The sequence below is a fragment of the Sarcophilus harrisii genome, chromosome 1, assembly GCF_902635505.1.
Source record: "Sarcophilus harrisii chromosome 1, mSarHar1.11, whole genome shotgun sequence".
NCBI classification, from domain to species: domain Eukaryota; kingdom Metazoa; phylum Chordata; class Mammalia; order Dasyuromorphia; family Dasyuridae; genus Sarcophilus; species Sarcophilus harrisii.
The window spans coordinates 399,803,483-399,825,921 of record NC_045426.1 but is presented as its reverse complement, the minus strand read 5'-3'; the positions used below and the strand labels follow the sequence as shown (position 1 = coordinate 399,825,921).

At 32.6% G+C, this 22,439-nt stretch overlaps 1 protein-coding gene across 5 annotated transcripts in view; it reads left to right on the top strand.

Moving 5' to 3' along the window:
* Positions 1-5,652: 5,652 nt before the first annotated feature.
* Positions 5,653-22,439, top strand: part of CTNND2 (catenin delta 2) — a 1,100,293-nt gene continuing 1,083,506 nt past the window's right edge. Inside the window, exon 1 of one of the 5 annotated variants that reach the window (XM_031952313.1) lies at positions 5,653-6,459. In XM_031952313.1, coding sequence (XP_031808173.1) covers positions 6,423-6,459 — 37 coding nt within the window. In that variant the 5' untranslated portion in view covers positions 5,653-6,422. The remainder of the gene's footprint in view (positions 6,460-22,439) is intronic. The other 4 variants (XM_031952441.1, XM_031952561.1, XM_031952619.1 and 1 more) reach the window with 4 other exon arrangements.

Genomic DNA, 22,439 nt, shown 5'->3' with positions numbered 1-22,439 from the left:
AATATTATATGATGAACAATTCTGATGGACGTGTTCCTCTTCAACAATGTGATGAACCAAATCAGTTCCAATAGAGCAGTAATGAATTGAACCAACTACACCCAGCGAAAGAACTCTGGGAAATGAGTGTGAACCACTACATAGAATTAGCAATCCCTCTATTTTTGTCCACCTGCATTTTTGCTTTCCTTCACAAGTTAATTGTACACTATTTCCAAGTCCGATTCTTTTTGTACAGCAAAATAACTGTATGGACATGTATACATATATTGTATTTAACATATGCTTTAACATATTTAGCATGTATTGATCAACCTGCCATCTCGGGGAAGGGGTGGGGGGAAGGAGGGGAAAAATTGGAACAAAAGGTTTTGCAATTGCCAATGCTGAAAAATTACCCATGCATATATCTTGTATATAAAAAGGTATAATAAAAAAAAAAGAAAAAAAGAAATGGAACAGACCAGAACTACAACTAAGGTGAGACAACTGGGAGAGTTTGTGAGAGGTTCTTGAACATTTTCTTCCTGAGTTAGGGAAGTATTCTTTCTCCTCATGGTGGTCTAGAAATCATTTTCTATACATGTAATGATTATTTACTGGCCTTTAAACTCTACTTACTCACTGACATTTTCTTAGGATTGCATTATCATGATGCCTCTCTCCTCAAATCCCACCTTTTTTTCTTAATCCCCATAAAGATACAGGAAAGATTCTTTAGGTTTTTACAGGATCCTCTCACTTGTTCTGATTAGACTCATGATCAAATCACCCTTTGTATCATTGATCCTGCAGCAGCCCACTTGCAAGAAGTTTTTTTTTTTTTTTTTTTCCTCCAGGTACAAGGATTTCTAGCTATAATTCCAAAGAGATTATCCTTATGAGGAATTGAAGATTCAGTGTAGATTTCAGATTCAGATTAAAGTATCAAATTTACTTGTACTTATCAGAACATGCATAAAGAATTTGATTTATGACCACTTGCCAAGGCATATCTCCCAAAGGAGATTCTTCAATACATCAAGCACCTATAATTTTATATGCATGAGCACTCCACAAAAGCATATGGAAACACCTTTACATATTACTAAATAGCAACTAAGTGTTTTATGGCTAAAAAATCCATTAACCTGTATACAGCTGTAGAGAACTTTTTAGACTTTCCCAAGAACTGTATCCCTCAGAACTACCTTAGAGCTTTTGCACTTCACACCTAAACCTAAACAACCCAAGAGTAATAGAGCAAAATTAAGCACCTCAGTAAGACTTTGCTGGAGAGTATGTTGATTAAATTTGATGAATTCCCCCTTGTTTCATTAAATATCTAATTATTAGCCTTATATATTGTTTGCTATAAACCACCTGTCATATAATCTGCTTTGTTTTTTAGAATTGACAATGCATCTATTATTGCACTGCATATTAAAAATTAAAGATTTAAGAGACAGTCTTTAAAACATAATGAGCACTAATATTAGTTATTATTTGTACTATTTGTTTCTCAATGATATAGTCTTTTCAAAGTATATGAAATTATTATTAATGTTATTATTTTAATGACATTTATAGTTGCATGGTATTTTAAAACATTTTCCATACGTTATCTCATACTTTGAATTACAAAATGTCATTCTTGCCCAAAATATAAGAAATAGTAATATAAAAAATAATTAATTTAAAAATTGAAAATTAATTTCAAATATTAAAATATATTCATTTTTTTAAATGTTATCTTACATAAAACCACTAATCCACAGACAAGAGAAATGAGGATAAAAGTAATATTATGATTTTTAGCGCTGAGTCATTAAGATTTAAAGGTAAGATGATAAGAATTCTCTTGTCTTTAGCAAATGACTAGAAATAGTTTTAAAATGTTAATTAATGCAAATAAGTAATACAGTGTGTGTGTATATATATATATATATATATATGTATGTATGAATATATATCTTAGATAAACTATCAAAATCACCAGGCAAAAGGTGGCAGCAGTGAGTCATACTGCAATCTCATATTACACACAAATGTTGCCATTTTTGAAGTTTTTATATATGTTTTCATAAAAATACTAAATAATTATAAATTAGTTTTTGTTAAAATGTTGTTAAAATGCATGATCTTTAAAAGTTGAATAATGAAGTTGCCATACCAAATAAAAACTATAATCTTTACAACATTAATTTTCCTTTTCTTAAAAATGACTCACCCACATTCTATGAAGCTCTACTTATATTGCCTATCGGAAATATCTGAGAATCTAAATAAATAAAAATGTCTTGTTCCTTGCTACATTTCAACAATAAATCATTGTTACAAAGTTTCAATAAGTTACCTCTTGATAAGCTAAAAAGAAAAGAAAAAGTCTCCTCTGTAAATAAGCAGTATTCTTTTGGTGTGTAGTTTTACTGTTATAGAGATCATTTTTCAAAATATACTTTAACCTAATCACTTAAAATACATAAATTCTTTTACCCTTTCTAAGTGGGTTCAGGTTAAAAATAACAGAACAAGAGAGACAGTCTGTCATAATGGAGAGAGCTGACTTTAGAATTCAAGTCCTCTCTCTTACACACACTAAGTTATCCTGGGCAAGTCACACAACCACACAATGCCTGAGGAAATTCTTTAAGACTGACATTCACAAGGCAGGCAACAATCACTGTAACTGCATAATGAGTTTCTTCTGCCAAAGAAATCCCCTCAGGTCCAAAAAAAATAAAATCTTCCATATATGGGAACAAATACCTTTTAATTTCTAGCAAATGTAGCATTAGTCATTATAAATAAATATTAATACAAAATTTTAAATATAGTACTATTTACTTTTGATACACATTTTTATAGTTTTATACATTTTCAAGAATTCTGATGATTAAAACATCACCTAACATTTACTACCAGAATGGCATTATGATAATATATTCCACCAATCAAATTGTTTCAGCATAAAAACAGCTCCAAAAGTCAAAGACTTAATAAGTATCCTTATTTTAGGGAGTCTTTATGCTCACTCTCTGTATGTACTTCATTTAGGAATGTTTATGATTTTCCCCATTTTCATTGGTTCACTTTCAGTTATACAACCAAATCTTATTGTTCAGGGTATTTAATATTTCTGCAAGCTGTTTCTCTTACAGGATCCCTGTGTTTGCACTTTAATATTCTTAAAACCATAGTTCATTTAAAGAAGCATCTATTAAGGTGCCTACTGGCACAGATTATTATGTGTTAAGGAAGAAACAAAGCCCACATGAGACACTGTCCCTTCATTCATGCAGTCCCATATAGAAAAGAAATATATAGAGACAATTATACAGGTTCATTAAGTGCAATGATTAGAACTCAGGACTCAGAGTCCTAGTTTCAAATCATTATTTTAATACTCTCTAGTTATGATAGACAAATCATTTCATCTCTCTTTTCCTCAGTTTCCTTATCGGTAAAATTGGGATAATTACTTACAGGTTATTATATCAAATATGTTAAAATATGTAAAGTGTTTTTAAACTTTAGAATTATGTATAAACACTAACTATTATTAATGTTATTATATCACAAAAAATGTGATATGTATATTAGTGAAGAACAATCAAAGCCTTACATGAAAAGTTTTGAAGGAAGGATATCAGGAAAAGTTGCAAGGAAGACATGATATTTATCAAGTAGCTAGATGGAGCAGTGATTATGGCCCTAAATTTAGTGACAGGAAGTTCTGAGTTCAAATACTGCTTGAGATACCTCCTACTTACTAGCTGAGTGGGAAAGTCATATAATCTTCCTTAGCCTCAGTTTCCTCATCTAAAATAGTTGTAATATTAATAATGCCTACATCCCATGATTATTGCAAGGACCAAATGAGAAAGAATATGTAATATCCTACATAAATTAGCTGATATTATTATTAAAGATTAGTTAAATATTTAGAATCTCAATCATATAATATATCCAAACCTCTCATTTTCAAGATGGAAAAAAAATGATAGGTTAAACTGTTCCAAGGCCATATAGCTAGTTAGCGGCAGAGCTGGGACTGATTTCTAGGTTAAATTTTATTCAGACTTTCCACCTGTATGAGGAAATTTACCTGATTTTAGATTAATTAGGATTCCTGTTAGAAAGGGTAGAGGCCTTGGGGAATCCTAGGAACTTGATACATTCTAGCATGTTTTCTTTTCTTTTTTCTCTCTCTCAAGAATAGTTTCTTAAGGAATTGTAATATTCAGAACTTCAATGCACTAAGAGATCATGTGTGGTACACAGGTTGCGTAATTACAAGAAACATTTGCCCTTGCAACTCTGCAAGTATCTTATAGAGTGCAAGACATGCAGGTGCAGTGGAAACCTGTTATAACTTGTGTTATTATTACACAGATGAGGACATATCATGGATTAAACCATGTCCCTTATCTCTGAATACATGGCAACTATGTATATCAATACCCTGACATATGGAGATATCATGTGGTTTATGTTATGATCCTGAGTATAAATGTTTAAAAGATGACACTAAATTTCAGTCACAGCAATAGAGAAGAGATAGGGAAATAGTTATCAGGGCAAATATGAAGTCTGGGATAGGGACGAAATCAGAAAAAAAATGAAAATGATCTTAAAAGAGAGAAAATAATATGATTATAGAGAATAAAATTATAACCATTAGTTGGTTAGATATTTGATTTTTCTTAAAGGGGAGAAAGAGGGAGAGGGAGAAATAAAAAAGAGATGGGGAAGGGAAAAGAAGAGGGAGAGAGAGAGAGAGAGAGAGAGAGAGAGAGAAGAGAAGAGAAGAGAAGAGAAGAGAAGAGAAGAGAAGAGAAGAGAAGAGAAGAGAAGAGAAGAGAAGAGAAGAGAAGAGAAGAGAAGAGAAGAGAAGAGAGAAGAGAAAAGAGAGAAGAGAAAAGAGAGAAGAGAGAAGGAGGGAGGGAAAGGGAGACAGGGAGAGAGAATCATTACCTAAAGCGACCTGTTCAAGTTCCTGTCAGGACAGGTATAACAGATATACAGAATGATTTCACTAAAGGAAAAAGTGACAAAGAGCCTGAGGATACGGTGAGAGTTGGACTAGCACTCTGGAGAAGACTTCAAACAGGTATTTATATATTCCTTTTATGGTTTAGAACTACAATCATGGGGCTGGGGAGAGGGCAGGCACATAAAGTCCACTTCTAAAGCCTGTCATCTTTCTTCTCCCAACACTCTTTTATTCTACGCCTCATGTCCTCAATTCCCATGACTATTCATGAAATTTTCTTTCTTTGTTTCCAGGTTGTTTGACATCTGCTCAAGGGAAAAAGAAAAAAAAAAAAAAAAAAACCTCCATCAGAGTGTAAGGGAATAACTTGGTTTTGAGAATAAATTCTAATAAACGGGAAAAATACTTTCTCGAGGTTTCTTTCTCGCTTTCTTGGGATCTCAAGTATTTCCATCCTTCTCAAGTTCTGGTTCGATGTTTCATCAGATGCTTTTCCTGTCTTCTAACTCTCGGCCTCCTCCCTTTGCTTGCCGCCGCCGCCGCCGCTACTGCTGCTGCTGTTGTCGCTGCAGCAGCTGCTGCTGCTGCTGCTGCTACCACCGCGGCTGTTGTTGCTGCTGCTGCTGCTGCTAAAACCAGAAGTGGAATATGTACATCCAAGTCCCTCTCTCTCGTTTTTCTAGCAGTTGAACTGGGCATGCTCGGCAGCTAGAACAGGCTTCTGGTACAAGGAGGACGTTTTCCCACTAACTGGGCTCCAGAGCCTGAAGCTGAGGTATAGGTGCAGGCTAAGGCTGGGGCTGCTGCTGCTGCTGCTGCTGCTGCTGCTGCTGCTGCTACTCCGGAGTAGCCTCGCCCCTCCGTGGCAGCACAGGTGGCGGCGACGACGGCGGCGGCTGCGCTGAGCTACAGAGGGAGGGCAGCTGCTCTCCGGAGCAACCCAGACGCAGCATCGCTAGGCGCGCTATTGAAGGGAGAAGGAAACGAGAGCAGAGGCAGCTGTGTCTTTACTGGGTCGGCTCCAGCAACATCCAGCGGCGGATGTGCAGGAGGAGGAGGAGAAGGCGGAGGCAGCAGTAGAGGGGATAGATATCGGCGGTGGTACCAAGGCGGCTGCACTACAGCGCCGCTGCTGTGCTTGCTGTAAGAGCCCCGGATAAGAAGACAGGAGGCACCAACAGTGGTGGAGGAAAGCCAAGGAACCAGACACTTTGCCTCGGTAGCCGGCAGCAGGCTGTAGAGCAGCCTCATCCTTAGCGCTTTTTTTTTTTTTTTTCTTTTTTTTTTTTCCCCTCTTCCCTGCCCGGCATCACTTGTCCCGGAGCCACGCACAGACAACAAAGCGAAAGATGCTGCAGTTGGGCAAGGTCAGGACCTTGCACTGAAGCCTGGAGGCGGCGCACACACCTTTCCGTGGAATTGAGGATTTGTCTATTTTGGTGGGTGCATGTTTGGGAGAAAGCAGACAGGCTCAACGCCTTTTGGTGAGTGCATTTGCTGGGCTAGCGGTGCCAGGATTATTCTCCTCCTTATTAGTGGCGGGGGTTGTTCCTCCAGCTTTGAGCTATCTGTAGACGGCGGATGCTCAATATTGCTTTCCATTGGGAGGACCACAATTGCCCTGGTTCCTCTCTCGGAAGACAGTTCTGTCTGGTGGTGGATACCGAGTTGGTGCTTTTCTTGGCGAGGTAACAAAGTGGCTTCTCGTCTCCCTCCCCCTCCCATCTACAATACGTTATCCGGAGGCATATATAGGGCATCACCAACAATACTGCTTCCTAACATCCTGCAATAATCTACTCCTCGCATTAATGACGTCCTGAATATACAGGAGAATAGAAGGTTGGGGGTGGGGTGGGTCACACTTCCTTCTAGTCTTTAAGCTCCGATTTTCAATGTCATTGCGATGTTTGGGTGGAACAAAATGGGAATACTTAGTCATATACATCCTTGTCCCTTTCTTCATCCCCCTCCCCTTCGTCCTATAACTGAAAACCCCTATGGTCTATATTTAGCAGGCTCAGCTTGAGCATTTTGGGAGCAATACACAAGGTTTAGAGTATTGGGCGCTCTGACAATGGACAGAGGCTTTTGAAACCGATGTCTGAAGCACACATCTCTGGAAAGCTTTTTTGTGTCTGTGTGATATGCAATGTGATATTTGGCTAATCTATAATTAATGGCTGAAAGCAAAGATGCTTTTCTTTTTTTCCTTACCTTCCTCCTATTCTGGTGTGTAATGTGTTTGCATCGATTGTTTCTCAGCAGGCTCAAGTCACTATAGAGTGAATTAAGTCACTACAGAGGTGGTACAGCCTATATGGTTTTTGTGGTAGCAAGTAGACTTCTATAAGGCTTTTCGGTTTTTTGTTTTTGTTTTTTTATCCTAGAATTGACAGTGAAAGTGATAAGTTTGGCATTACACAATAGTGCAAGTGTTGTAAAGCCTATAGAAACACATAGAATAAAAGGAGTCTGATTATTCTTGCATATTATCCTCCCTCCTTGCGTTTGAGTTGTAACAACATGATTAGTCCTGGTTTTACTAACAGTAATTTTAAAAATAGGAACAGATGTATAGGCCTTACTGAGACCAGTAACTGTTAACTTTTATAAACTGTGTGATTAATATTTAAGTATACTTTATTTTTTCTTCAATGATGTTCATGAAATCAGGAAGGTGCTAGGAACTATGCCCTAAAGTTATTTAATTTTATCTCTATAAATAACATGTGTTTTGTTCATCTTGTTAAAGCATCCCTAATATTATATCCCTATAATTTTTTTAAAAGCTATTTGAGCTACAATCCTCATATAGCATTGTGTGAAATATATCCTCTGATTGATTACAAATTACTTTGTGCATTAATATTTTGAATTATTTGGAGGGAAGTATAACAATATATAAAGTTAGAACCCACTTTGACATCAATTAGGATTCCTTTGTTGTTGTATAAACAACAGCTTGAAAAAAATAGTGTCTCAATAATATCTTTTCTTACATGCAGAAGTCATTATTAATATTCCTTGCAAAGCTATTCAGTGCAGTCCTTTTTGGTCTGTGAATTAGAACAAGGCTTTAGGGCTTGAATGAATTGAGTATATTAGCAGTTTTATTTTTAACTATAGAAGGTTTGTGATCATAGTAGTAAAACTTAACACTTTTAAAAGATTCAATTCAAAGTCATAGTTAATTGTGTGAACGATCTTTTTCTATTTTACCTTAGTTACATCTTATGTTATTCATATTAATAACTCTTGTTAGAAGATAGCATTCAACTTCCCTCCCAGATATTTAATGTAAAATTTCTCTTATAAGAAGACAAGAGATGCATAAACATGTATACTATGAGTTTTGTCCTTTTGGAGGCTATTCTCATAGTTTTTAATGTTACCATGAAAAGAATGCTTAGTGTCATTATATGCACAGGCAAAGCAACTGATAGGCAGGGAAAGGGGATAAAAACATATATCCTTTAGTGTAAGTTATATGTGCTCTTACAGATTATAAAGTGAAGATACTGATTGAGTGTTCCATGGAATAAATTAACTCCTCTGCTTTCCTCTACTTGAAGTTTTTATTCTAACAAAATTATAGCATAGTCTCTTGTATTTAGCTTTAAAAAGGTGTGTGTGTGTGTGTAAATAATGTCCCGTTTTTCTGAGAACATCGAACTTTCAGACTATAGGATTTAAGCTTAATTTCACTAATTCTTTTAAAAATAACTTTATTATAAAGTTGTACTTAATTTAAATGTAGAAACTAAAATGTTTGTTTCACAGGAGTATTTTCCTGAGTGTATATATCTGTTAAGTAGTTTTCTTAGCTCAGAAATTTTTTCAGGTTTATAAGATAATAATAATAATAAGTTTTTGTTCTCTTTAAAGTAAAAGAAACTAATTGTTAGATTCATCGTCATAACATTTGTCATTTTTGTTTTTGACATGCTGAAGAACTATAAAGTAACGATAGAGTAAATTTCAAGTTCATTGTATAGGATATTAAATGATTTTCCTGCATAATCCCTCTATTTGTTATGTCATCAGCATTTTGTGCTAATATTTCATAGGATTTTTTTTTCTACTGCCCACAGTGAGGAAAGACTGTAATATAAAGAACACTGAATTTGAAGAGTCAAAGAGAGTTGGGTTCAAATCTAGATCACAGAACTTAAATAGTTGAATAACTGGGCAATTTTTTTAACCTTATTTTTAGTTTTGGTTTCTCCATCTGGGAAATGGGGATAAAAATACCAACTCTTTAATTTATACTGTTTCTCTAGGAAAGGTGTGTTGTACCTCTTAAAGTACCAGTTAACTGTGAGTGATCACTTAGGTGAACTTAATTCCATCACAATAGTTAAATGTATGCTTAAAATTAAACAATATCAAATCTGGTATACTTTAGATTGGCATAAATATAAAGGTTTTTATGTAACAAAACTGGACAAACAGGTACAGCTGATTTTAAAAATTCTTTCAATTTTGAAAAAAAAATTATCTCAAGTTTTCTTACATTTATGTTACAGCCATTCAATAAGTGTAGGAAATGCCTGCCATAACAAGTGCATTATAATGTATTTCCATGATTGTTTTTCTACCTAAGTATTGCTTCCTTTTTTTCTTTTGGGAATGTTTAAGAGATTCCATCATATACTTTAAATTGAATCTTTCTATAAGTGAGATTCAAATGCCCCTAAATTTTCCATTATTATTTTTGGTGGAATCACAACTTAATCACTCTCTGTACAAATATGAATAAATCTTGAGATTCTGTTTGTCACCTATTCTCTGATAATGTTTTTGGGGCAAAAGTATTGAACTGAATTATAACTCCAAGGAAGGACATTAAGATTATATTTAAAGTTAATTTTTTGATCATATATATTTTTAAAAATGAAAATAAGGTGTCAGCACCATGCTCTTTATTTCAAAGAGCTTGTGAAGATGCTTCTGTAGTTCTGTGTGAAAAGTTAATTTGAGTGGGAACAGTTCATGATGCTAGTTGCTAGTTTCAAGTTTATCTGATTGTGTGCCAGACTAACAGCTTTTTATATTAATGTAAAATATTAAACATGTCATAGATAAATAGTTTCTATCACATACTCTGCCAATCCAGTCTACTGATTAATAATCTGCCTGTTTTGGTTTAGCGAATCCAATTACAGTTATAAACAGTAGCTTCAGCTCAGGGGTGGGGGGGATATCACAAAAATGTTGTATCACAGTGTGTTTTTCAAGCTTTTCATTTCTAACTGTATGACTAGTCACTGGTTTGTAGGCGTCATCAAAAATGATTTTGGTGATGTAACACCCACAATATTTTATCACTTAATCACATAGCAAAATCAAGTACTCAGAATTCCTACTCTATAATGACTGGATAATAAACTTTGGCTGCTCCTAATAGTCTACTTGTTGAAAATTAATTGATGCCAAATGGAATTAACTTCTGCAAATAAAGCTCAAATAAGTGCAGTAGAGGTTTTCACAAGGTTAATATCATAGCCATCTATCAATAAATTTAGTGCATTAAAGTAATGCATTAAGCATATAGTAGGTTATACACAAAAAAAACATATACACATATCATCATACATATAGATATCTGTTGCTAAATATTGCCAGCACAACTACTTTACATATTTTAAATCTTATTTTTACATCAACTTTCAAGAGTAAATCTGAAATGTGCACCTACAGAAAAAAAGTTTTGTTTTAAAAGTAATATTGGGTGCAGTCAGCCTTTTAAATATTACATAATGAATTATGTGATTAATTCTTTCATATTCTGTCAGAAAATAATGTTCAAGATCCCTAAATAAAATCACAAAAGTTGAATGTACCAAAAACTGTAATGATTTCTGTGTGAGGCAATGTAAGGAACAGGAAGTCATGTTATCTTGAATCACACGTTAGTTTCTTGGGTTTGATTCTCTATTTTTACACTAATTTCAAATACGTTAATATCTTCAGAATATGGTATTCATAAACTAAAGTGGCTAATCCTTTTTTGAGTGATCCTTAATTCTATACTAATAGATGATTTTAACAACAAGGGAACAAAGGAGATCTTCATATTGATTTTTAAAAGGGAAAGGACTGGATCAAATGGTTAAAAAACACCTGTGCAGATTGATGTGCATCCTAAATCAGCTTTCCTCTCAATATGAAGTTTTTTCTTCCCACACCCTCTTATTCTAGGAAGAGCAGTTTGAGGAAGAGAACAGACCGATGCATGATACTGGGATATTGCTTTCAGTTTTCATCTCAGCAACTGAGTTTATTAGCTTTATAGAAAGTAGTGGGTCAAGGTAGTTGGAAAAGCTCAAATTTATTCAGTTTTTCAAATTATCATGGGAAGAAATATCTTAATTTAAAAGTTTTGTGAATATTTTGAATTGAGAAGTTTTCTAAGAAAAAAATCACAAAATATTACATATTGAAAAAAATTCATCTATGTTTTATATCTATGCTTTATATCATATAGCTCTATCTAAATAGTCTCAAGTTTTTGGTAAATTCTGCAGGAATGTACTTTCTAACCATTTATTTATTATAATGTAATATAGTGGAGTGGTGATGTTTGGCTTTTACTTAGATTTTTTTGTAAGATGGTTTTACCTGTATAATATTCATGTACTGGTGGCTCAGAAAAAAAATATTTGATTATATAGTTTAAAAATTTTGTATTTAAATATATATATATATATATATATATATATACTGTTAGATAAACTATTTATAAAGTTAATGTAAAGTAAATGTTATTAATTTTTTCATAAGATTATACGATTTTTTAATAGTGCTAGACGTAACCATAGAAACAATCTGTTTCAGGATCCTTACTTTACAGATGAGGAAATTGAGGTTCTTGATGTTTATGACTTGCCTGAGAGCACACAATTAGACAGTGACCTAAGCCAGATACAAGTCATGAGAGATAATCAATACATGCTAATTGATTGATAAGTAGAAGTGATGGCATCCACACTCAGCAAAATCTGTCAGTGTTTTTCCACTCTCCCACACTGACTGATTTAATGATATTTTACTTGATTTTGTGCAGTATAAATATTAAATTGTCTAAAAAGTCTCTTTGATATAGGTTAATAGATTGTAAAATTTCTTAAGTGATTATTAATAGTTGCATATTGAAAATATGGCATAATCATCTAGTTATAATCACATCATCAGGTAGCATGCTATTCTGGTTAACCCAGGCTTTTTTTAGTATACTGTGATCTTATATTTTGTATGGCTTTGAAGTTTTCCTTTTATACCTATTCAAATCCCTTCACTAAATGTATAAGGAACAAAATTTATTCCTAATACTGAGGGCAAGTTATGACCCACAGAAACTGAGAGATTATTACTCATTATTACATCCTTATCTGAGGTTTCAATAAGTCATCTTAGGCCTCAATTTGATAAGCATAAGTACTGGGTGGCAAATACAGAATTATAGATGGCAGAATGCTAGATTAAATGGCATATTAAACACTTAGCAGAGTCTGTTGCATCTTTTGAATACTCAAATATTTTCTCAATGAATCTATGATAGGGAGTACTAAAATTGCCACAAATCATTACATGGTTCCTTAATTTTTGGTTTGACTTCCATAAGGTATAGTTCCTAACATCCAATTAATGTTTATCCAATCAAGTCTTGAATGTATTAATACTATTCAGAATCTACTCATTTATTGATGAAAATTTCAAACAACTTTTGCTTTTAGAACTAGCTAGCTAATTTTGAACACCCATTTTTTTGTATTTTAACATAAAAACAACTTTTTAGAATAACTCCAGAGAAATCCGTAAAAGGAAACTGTAGCTCAAAGATGAAGTGTGTAAGCTAATTACTTGCAAATTATATTCAGCACAATAATTTTGTGGTGATTTGGTATTTTTTATGGTGTGGCAATACAAACTAAGTAAATCAGTATAACTATACCAATATGTATACACTTTCATTATAAATCGAGGCTATCCTCCACTTATATTTCCCAAAAAATTTTCATTATTTCATGTTTAATATTCTTGCCTAAAACGTTGCCTACCATTGTAAATAGCCTTGTTAATTAACAACACTTTTTTCCACCCATAAACTTAAACAAGCTAATGATAAATTTCTGTAACAAAAATATATTTCATGTTAAAATTTTAATAAACATATTTGAATAGCAAATATCTAGAAGAGTACTTTTGAACTATGAATAAACCAAATCATATTTAAATAAATATATTTCAGGTATGTCTCCCAAAATTCAACAAAAATATGGTACTCTCAAAAATTGTAGCATATAACTTGTAGATTTACTTTTTGAACAACTGCAATGATATATTTTAAACCAAACCTAATAAATAGCCCGATGTGCTCTTTGAAGCTTTATTTTTTGATGAAGGAAATATATTTTAAGTGGAATTCTCTTTAAACATTTCAAAATGGCTTCATCCAATAAAAATAATGATGAAATTTTGTGTGAAAAACAAAAGATTATTATAAATCCAGCATTAATATTGGAAAATTAAAGATACTGATAAGTTCAAATGCATGCAAATAAATCTATATGGTCAAGTGAAATGATGAGATGAAAAAAAAATCCTAAGCATTGCCATATTTTCCTGAATTTCAAAATATATGCTTCATAATGAATTTTGATATTCATTTATTAAACATCATATTCAGCATTATTTGCCAAGTTTGTTTTATTATGACAAAAATATATTTCAGGTTTGTATATCTCTTCTTTCAAATATTCTGGTCTAAAAATAATTATTCTCGAGTAGAAATGGAAAGAACTATTGTTTTTGAAAGCTGTAAAAGTAATTCCTTTTTTCAATATATGCGATATCAGAGTGTGATTTTGAAAATTCAATGATGAAAGCATAATAACTAGCTTTATCCAAATAGATTTTTTTAATTGGGCATCTAATATGTTCTTTTATAACTACCTTCAGTATAAATACTTTGTCTTAATATGTTGTTTTCAATGTTCCTTTAAATTTATTTTTAGAAGAAATATCTTGTATTTAAATAATTCATATTTGGTTTCTACCTTGGACAAAATAAGGAAAAATATGCCGTAAGTAAATGTATCCAATTGTTTCTAACATATTTATGGGTTTACTAGATATCATATTTACAAATATCACTTACTATAATTCCCCTAAATTAAAAGAGAAATTTTGAAATTTCCCTAAATTAAAAGGGCAATTTAAAATCTCTGAATTATTTTACATTTTAAAACATAGCATAATTTTCCAAAAGTTGTTTTAAATGATTTCCAGGTATTGTAGGGATGAATTTGCAACATTGTTTAAAATAACTTTATCTTTCACTAGAAATTTAATGTGCTACCTTATGATGATGTGGAGGTTACATTGAGTACTCTAGAACTATATGTGCATATGCATACAGGTGTATATAAACATATGTACATATATTTAATATTTACATGTATACATATATATTCTTACGCACATCAGTCCCCCTTTCCAGAAGTACATTTCTTTACAGGGAGCCCCCAAAATCTTAGTACAGTTTTGAATATAAACAAGTTAAAATTTTAAATAAACAATGCATGCTTGTCTGTTTGTTATGATGGGGCTGGGCGCAAGTGAGTGAGCTATTGCTTACATTTTGTCACTGACAGTCATTTTATTTATCTTTTCAGTAGGGAGAAATTAATTACATTTTTGCAAGAGCCAATAGAAATGACTTCATGGATTTATACAATTCATGCATTGCTGCTTGTAGAAAGGTTTTGGGATTAGTGATAGGGAGAGATGAAGATTGGTTAAGTGTCCTTTCTAGAAGAAAGTAGTGGAGACTCAGAAACAACAGCTGTGATTTGAGAATAGAAATATCCCTAAAGATCCCTAAAGAACTCTTAAACACTAGCTTTATATTTTAAATTTAGAGAATCAAATGTTACATAGTAGAACATTTTGCATTATGTTGAATTTCATAAAATGATCTAAATATATGATTTCAAAGTGTAAAAGATCTTGAGTTCAGTATGTATGTATATATATATATATATACATACACATATACATGTATACATATGGTATACATATATATTATAATGTTGTGCCACAGTTTCCTTGTATTGTCTTGACTCAGTTTCCCTAATTGTCCTGACTCAATTTCCCTGAATTGTTCTGCCTCAGTTTCTAATTGTTCTGCTCAATCCTTTAATACCATCCTTGTGTCCTAATCATCATGATCCAGATAAGGAGAAAAACCTTCTATCTTAGACATCATGAGCCCAGAACTTCCCTACTTATCAGAATTATGTACTCTGTAAGAGACTTTCAGAGTTACAAGGGCAAATGTTTCTTGTAATTATGCAACCTGTGTACCACACATGATCCTTTAGTACATTGATGTTCCAAATATTGCAATTCCTTAAGAAACTATTCTTGAGAGAAAAAAGAAAACATGCTAGAGTGTATCAAGTTCTTAGGATTCTTCATGGCCTCTACCCTAACAGGAATTCTAATTAATTTAAAATCAATTAAAATTTTTTCATACAGGTGGGAAGTCTAAATAAAATTCTGTCCTTGTTCTTCTTGATCCCAACTTGTAAGTATGTCCAGTGCCTTCCCCCATCCTGTCAGAATAGGATTGATAGTCTGTTCCCACTTTCACTACTCTGACTCTGCCCCTGCCTCAGTCTACTCAGGTCGCTTGGAGTCACATGTGTATATACACTTCATGGGAAACATACATTAGCTGTTGGATGATGGATTCTTGGAGATGATAGTCTCATTCAGCCCTGGAGGCAGAATGGATTCTACTCTGCCTCCAGTAAATATCTCCTTCCCAAATAAAATATTAAAAACTCTCTAATCTCTATTTTGCCTCAGTTTATCCAGCATTATAATGTTTACATATATACACATATATATATGCATTTACATATATGCAACATTGCATTCATAATATAAAGATACATGTTATCTATTGATTAGATATAATTATATTAAATGTATATAAATACAGTGCTTAAAATATAGAATATAAACAGATATTTAGTACTTTTAAAATATTTTAAAATTATCATCCAAAATATAATATTCAGTTTATATATAGATAACTGAATTTGAAATTCATTGAATTATGCCAAAGAGATTTCTAATCAAAAGACCATGACTGTAATTATCAACTTCTCTTTCCATCTTCCACTGGTTTATTCAACTCAACAAGCATTTTTAAAGTGCCCACTATCTGCATTTTTTTTTTGGCATTCGAGATGCTACAAAAAATTCACTTCCAGCCTCTCAGAAACTAAAATAAAAAAGAAAATAAAATATTTCCTGCCTGCTTAGCTATTGTGCTGATTATATTTTATAGCCACAAATTTAAACTCATTGTTCTACGAACTTATTCTTTCATTTGTATTTAACAAATTCCTTCATAAGTTATCTCAAAAAACACTTTTAAAACTATTTTAAAATATTGAATTTAAATATGCTACAAATAACTTATTAGTCAACATAACAAGGATTAAAATAAAGATCTATTTCCTTTTGTTTTGCTAAAAAATTGTGTGTGTGTGTGTGTGTGTGTGTGTGTGTGTGTGTGTGTGTGTTGAGAAGAAGGGCTATTATATATTGAAGAGTCAGACTCAGGAAGACTGTTTTGAAGTGCTACCCATTACAAATACTGGTTGTGTGCCTGGATAAGGGACTTAGCCTCTCTGCCCTTGGGCAACTCTCTAATTAATTATGTAGCAGTTGGCCATTATTAATTGATAAATAGTTTCCTCACTCAAGAATACCTTCTCCAAGGAAATCACAAGTTTGGACACAAAATATACAATGTGTGTGTATATGTGTGTGCATGTTGAATCATATCATATCTATTGAATTTGTGGACTCAAACTTAAGTGGATTTACACTTTTTCAGTAATAAAATTCATTAAAACACATTTAGATGTCAGAAGAAGATAAATCCATTTAAATATGTTACTTGTCATTTCACTTTATGATACTGAACTGAATAGCAACCAGTAAATGTTGACACACATTAGAAATTATACAAATGATGCTAAAATCACTCAAAGGTTTTATTTTATATATATATTTTGGAGAAAAGTTGAAACAGTGATCCAGTTAAGAAATCTTTTTATAGTTAAAATAGTTTAGTCTTCATTTAAATGACCCACTTGAGACATTGTAAATCTTTTTAATTGTTTCTTCTAATATCACATGTGCATATAATACTTCCTTTACATATGCTTCATTCTTTTAGGGAACCAGGCTATTCTTTTTTTCTTCCCTTGAAACACTGGCAAACTCTCTGTATGGATACACACATGCTACTTTGCTATTTCTCATCTCAGAGAGCAAGAGTTTCAAAATTTTGACTTCTAGAGAATGCTGATGCTTTTTACCTGGATGTTTTCAAGTTCTTATAATGGAAAAATGATACACAGCTTATCACGCCCCACACCTTCCCCTTTCCATTTACTGAGGAAAAAGAAAGGACCTTGATCTTATAAGTAGTGGAGAAAGAAAGTCTTACTCTAGGACAGCATCCCATTTAAAACCATTCTGCTGAACTTTTTGAGTGTTTGTTGAGCAGTACAAGAAGCTTGTGCTGTCTATGATGGGGTACCAAAGAAAAAACCAAGAGCAAGATATATTTTGATTCAAAGAAGGAAATCTGATGGCCTTCTTCTGACATGGAAGAAAGTTGTTTATTGATGAAAACTGCCTTGGACATTCCTTCTGTTTCCCATCAGTAGCAAGGGCACAGCTCTACTTCTTTCTCCATTTTTCTCCACTTCCTTCCTCATTCTCCTTCCTTCCTCTGGTATCTCAAAGTGGCCAAAGACCTCAATAGAATTGTAATTTGACCAGTACTGGTTTAGGTTTTTTTGAATCAGTTCAAATTCTTATAGAATAAAAGCAAAAATATCCAGTAGAAAAGTATGAAACTTAAATGATAAAAAGGTGTAAGTTACATCTAATTTGGAGCTTCCAGAATAAACTGTCAGTTGGCTTCTAAGTCCTTTATTTGATTGAAATAAGGATCTTTTATGGGAAAGAAAATAATCCTAAGGACCAAATTTCACAGACCCAAACTGGTGAAAAGAAGTCTTAAAATAGTTAAAGCAGTTAGGAAGAGACTTTAAAAAGTCCCTCAAATCCCTTACACATCAGTTGGGCTTGAAAAGAGAGTTACAATTTAATGAAGAATAGAGGAGTGAATAACTTGGAATGTGTTTATATAAGTAATAGCAAAAGGGAACAAATTCTTACATTTTGCTGCAGTTAGATTTTGGTTTCCGTATAATGTTGTTGTTGTTCAAATAAGAATGATGTGATCAGATAAAATATGGAAATAAGAAAGCTGTGTTCAAGGAAATTGTATCCTTTTAAGGAATAATTAATTGTTCCAATTTCACCTTACTTTATATTTATTTTAGACATTGTCTATATTGGTTGACAGATCTCAATTGTAAGTACACACAAATAGTTATGGATTTTTAAACAAGAAAATGATTAATATTACAGGAACTTTTTTGTTGTTTCTTGTATATTGTTTGTATGAACAAAAGTGCATGAACACTAGTGGCAGAGGACCTGGATCTGTGATTTCAGTATTTCAGAGAACTCCAAAGTGATGAAACTCTGACTATCAATGTGGATCAATGTCTTCTCTATAAATTCTAATCTTAAAGAGTGGTCAATCTCTGTACCATTGATAGGTTAAATGATTTTTCCAGGATCAGCCAGCTATTGTATGTATAAGGTGAGGCTTGAAACTAGATCTCACTAGCTTTTGGGACAGTTATCGATGCCAAAACTTCTAAACTGTGAGTTGCAACCCCATGTGGGGTTGTATAACTGAATTTCAGAGTTGAGAAAAATTTGGCAAAAGATTTCTGAACACAAGGACCAAAAATTAATTCAAAATCAAATGCATAATGAATCCAAGGTATATCTGGCAGCACTTGCCTATATTGTATTGCACGACTTCACTGCAGCCTTGGTTCTGAATATATATCATGCTCATTTTGTATGAATGCTGCTAGAAATGCCTCAGCTCAGATTCGAGACAGAATCATAAAAAATTTCTCAGGGGGAAAAGTTTGAGAGTGGGAAGAGTTTAAGAAGCTCTCATCTATGCTATCATACTGCCTCTCACTTCAAATATCATGTAATAAAACAAGCACTGGAAAAAGATTGAGGAAACTTGAATTTTAGTTCATATTCTACAGCTAATTAGCCATGTTTCCTTGGGCCATTTGTTTAAGATACCTTGTTTTTTTATTTGTATAAAGGAGATAATACCTGTTGTTTCTGTTATGTAGTTGCGTTGTGAGGATCTCACTTGAAAGTGTTTTGAATTGTATAAATGTCAATAGAGCTGAAAAGCATTATTATTATTAACCATTATTATTATTTTATCTTAGCAAATGCAGGTATCTGGTCACAATTTTTTTTTCACATTTCCTTTATTTATTTTGTTTCTTATATATGAAAGGTTGTCCAGTCTGTACTTTCTATATATGTATTTAAATCTAAGATTTTCCCTTTCAATAAGATTATAAAAACTGAATTATTTATACAGTATGTTTGTATTTCCAGCTTTTCGGCCAGTGTCCAAAAGAAGAAATGTTATTCCTTATAGAAATAAAAGTCTTATGTTGGATTGTTTAGCTATTTTTGGTCCAGACATGATTTTTTTAGAATTTAGTATTTATCAAATTTACTCAAATTTGTTTCCTTTTGTGTAGACATTTTACCTTTTAAAATTAGAAAGCATGGGGAATTTTATCTGCTGTGTTAATGGACAGTTGAACTCTCTGAGTCCTGCAACCTCTTGCCTCTCTTGCCTACTCATTTTGAACAAATTCAGCAATGTTTGTCTCTTTAAGAGCAGAATTTCCAAAGTAGAAAGGCTTCCTTTGAAGAGTTGAGAAACATGAGAACTGAAGTTTACCTTTCCTTTACTCATATCAAATAATATTCTATGAGAATCCATCTTACATTTCTTTAATTTCACATACCTAGACTTCATAGATTCTGAATTCAATAATTACAATCTGCCAGACATAATGTTTTAGGTGTGGGGAAAATAGTATTTAAGGAAGACAAATATAAATAAAATATGCAAGCGAATACATGTTATCAACTTGTTTGACTCTAAACTCATATTCTTTCCTCTTTCATACTCATTCTCATTTTAGTATATGGAAATTCCTCTCTATCTGATTGGCAATTGGTCTGAAACATGGAAGTGATTGATTTGTGGGACATCCGTCCTTTAGGGATACTAAAGGCCCTCTATTAGATACTCTCTGATTGCTATTAGTACTTATGATGTTTCCAATGTCCCCCTCCCTCCATTATATGGATACAGATATATCTTTGTATCTAGATATATGTGCATATAAAGAAATCTTAATTTCCTAAATTCTAGAAACCTCTATAAAATTAAAATAAGCTGAGGGTGAGTAAATTGAAAAATGGGAGAGAAGTAAAAGTATATGGAGGAAAAGAGAAAACTTAAGAAATACTGTTAAATTTTTTGAAAACTGAAGGAAAGGAATTTGATTTTAATTGGCTAGGCTTTATGAACCAATGAATGATGATGTTGTTTTTGTTTTGTTTTTTTTTTTAATTATTGTTTTAGCCTTGAGTCTATGAAGAACCAAAGATTTTACCGTTTAAATATGCATGTTACAAATGTAACTTTTCTCTACAAGCTGATTGATACTTGATCAGATTCTTGCTATATCTGTTCCCAATGAATATTTTAGATCCTAGCCTAATTAAGACAACTTGAGAACTCAAGTGAATTTCATGTTCAGCCCTCCTTAAGGTACAGTTGTTTTAGTTATTAGTCTAAATTTTTAAGTTATGCACAGGGACATGTTGATTTTCTTCACTGACCACATATCTCCTTTTCTGCCTCTTCCCACACACAAGCACACAGGCACTAAGAAAGAATGAATGAATAAGTGAATTCTATGTAAGAAGGTTAAAGTATGGATCTATTTTATTTTCAACCATCCAATATAGTGTTATAAGATAGTTGACAAGATTCAATTAAGGATTTGTTTAGATAAAACATACAGTTCTTGGTGTTATATTAAATAATTTGCCCCTAAAAGTGTGGTTGATTTTCTCATGAATGTGATGATTCAAGCGATAGTAATGTTACAAAATGGACCTTGAGCATGTCTTGATATCATTGTAGTTGCTTGGAGTGATTACCTTCAGCAAACAAAGGATATTAGAGTGCTGAAAATAATCAATGGATAGTTTACTCTGTGTCATAAAATGTGTTATTGTATTAGATGCCCTATTAAATGATACAAGGACTCCCTAAAGGAAAACTTAAAAGCATGTAACATCTGCCTTCAATCATAGATGTTGTTAGAGAAAAATGAGTTAAAATTTGTTCCATGGCACACAACATGCCACCAAGTGTTCTTGCTAATTGAAGATTGTTGCCTGATGAGACTAGGGAATGAAAGAGATAGTGGCAAAAAGCAGGTAATTTGTCAATTACAAAGATTCGGTGTGTCCTCTGTAGAGAAATTTGATGATTTGTGGGTTGGAGTGTTTTCGAGTTAAGATAACAATTGAAGAGAATAGCTAATTGATGGTTTATTCGTTAAAATTGAGATAATACTTGATTTTTTTAATCTATTAAAACCAGTCTTTTATTAACTTTGGAAAGCTTTTATAAAACTCTAAAATCCAAAACAAATTTTAACCCAAAAGGAGCAATTGACTATAAACAATAGCTGAAGTATAATCTTACATTTAATAGCATATTTACATTGCAGACTTTTTTCAGAAATATCTTTTTAAGTCTAATTTTATTTCAGTAAGATAAATAAATATAACTGAATCTTAACCAAAATATGAATAAGAATTTTTTTCAGATGTTTATCACTCAAATATTAGAATATATAAGCCAATCTGTTTTCCACTTTGTATTTTAAATATATATTTGTTTAAAATATAGGAATTATTAAAATATTGTAGTTTAGTTTCATCTTGTATGTGTGCATTGTGCAGAAGGAGGAAGAAGAAGAGAGTGTGGAGAGAGAGAGAGAGAGAGAGAGAGAGAGGAAGAGGGAAATGGGGAGAGAAGGAGGAAGGGAGGGAGGAAGAGAGAGACAGGAAGAGAGAGGGACGGAAAGTGATTGAGATTTGAACGTTTCTTCCATACTCTCCAGACAGTTCTTTTTCTGAGACATAATGCCCCATGCAGTTCTATGACCATAAATTATAAAGAAGGTATAGAAGTGTATTGTTAGAAGAAATTCCTTATGGGGAATTTCTTGTAAGGATGAAATCATAAGTTCTATAAAAAAGTTAAAAAAAAAAAAAACCTTTGTCTCCATGTGTAACATGAATAAGGCAGATTACAAAGTCAATGAATTAAGCCCATTTCTGCTTTGCCGCAAAAAAAAAATAAAATAAA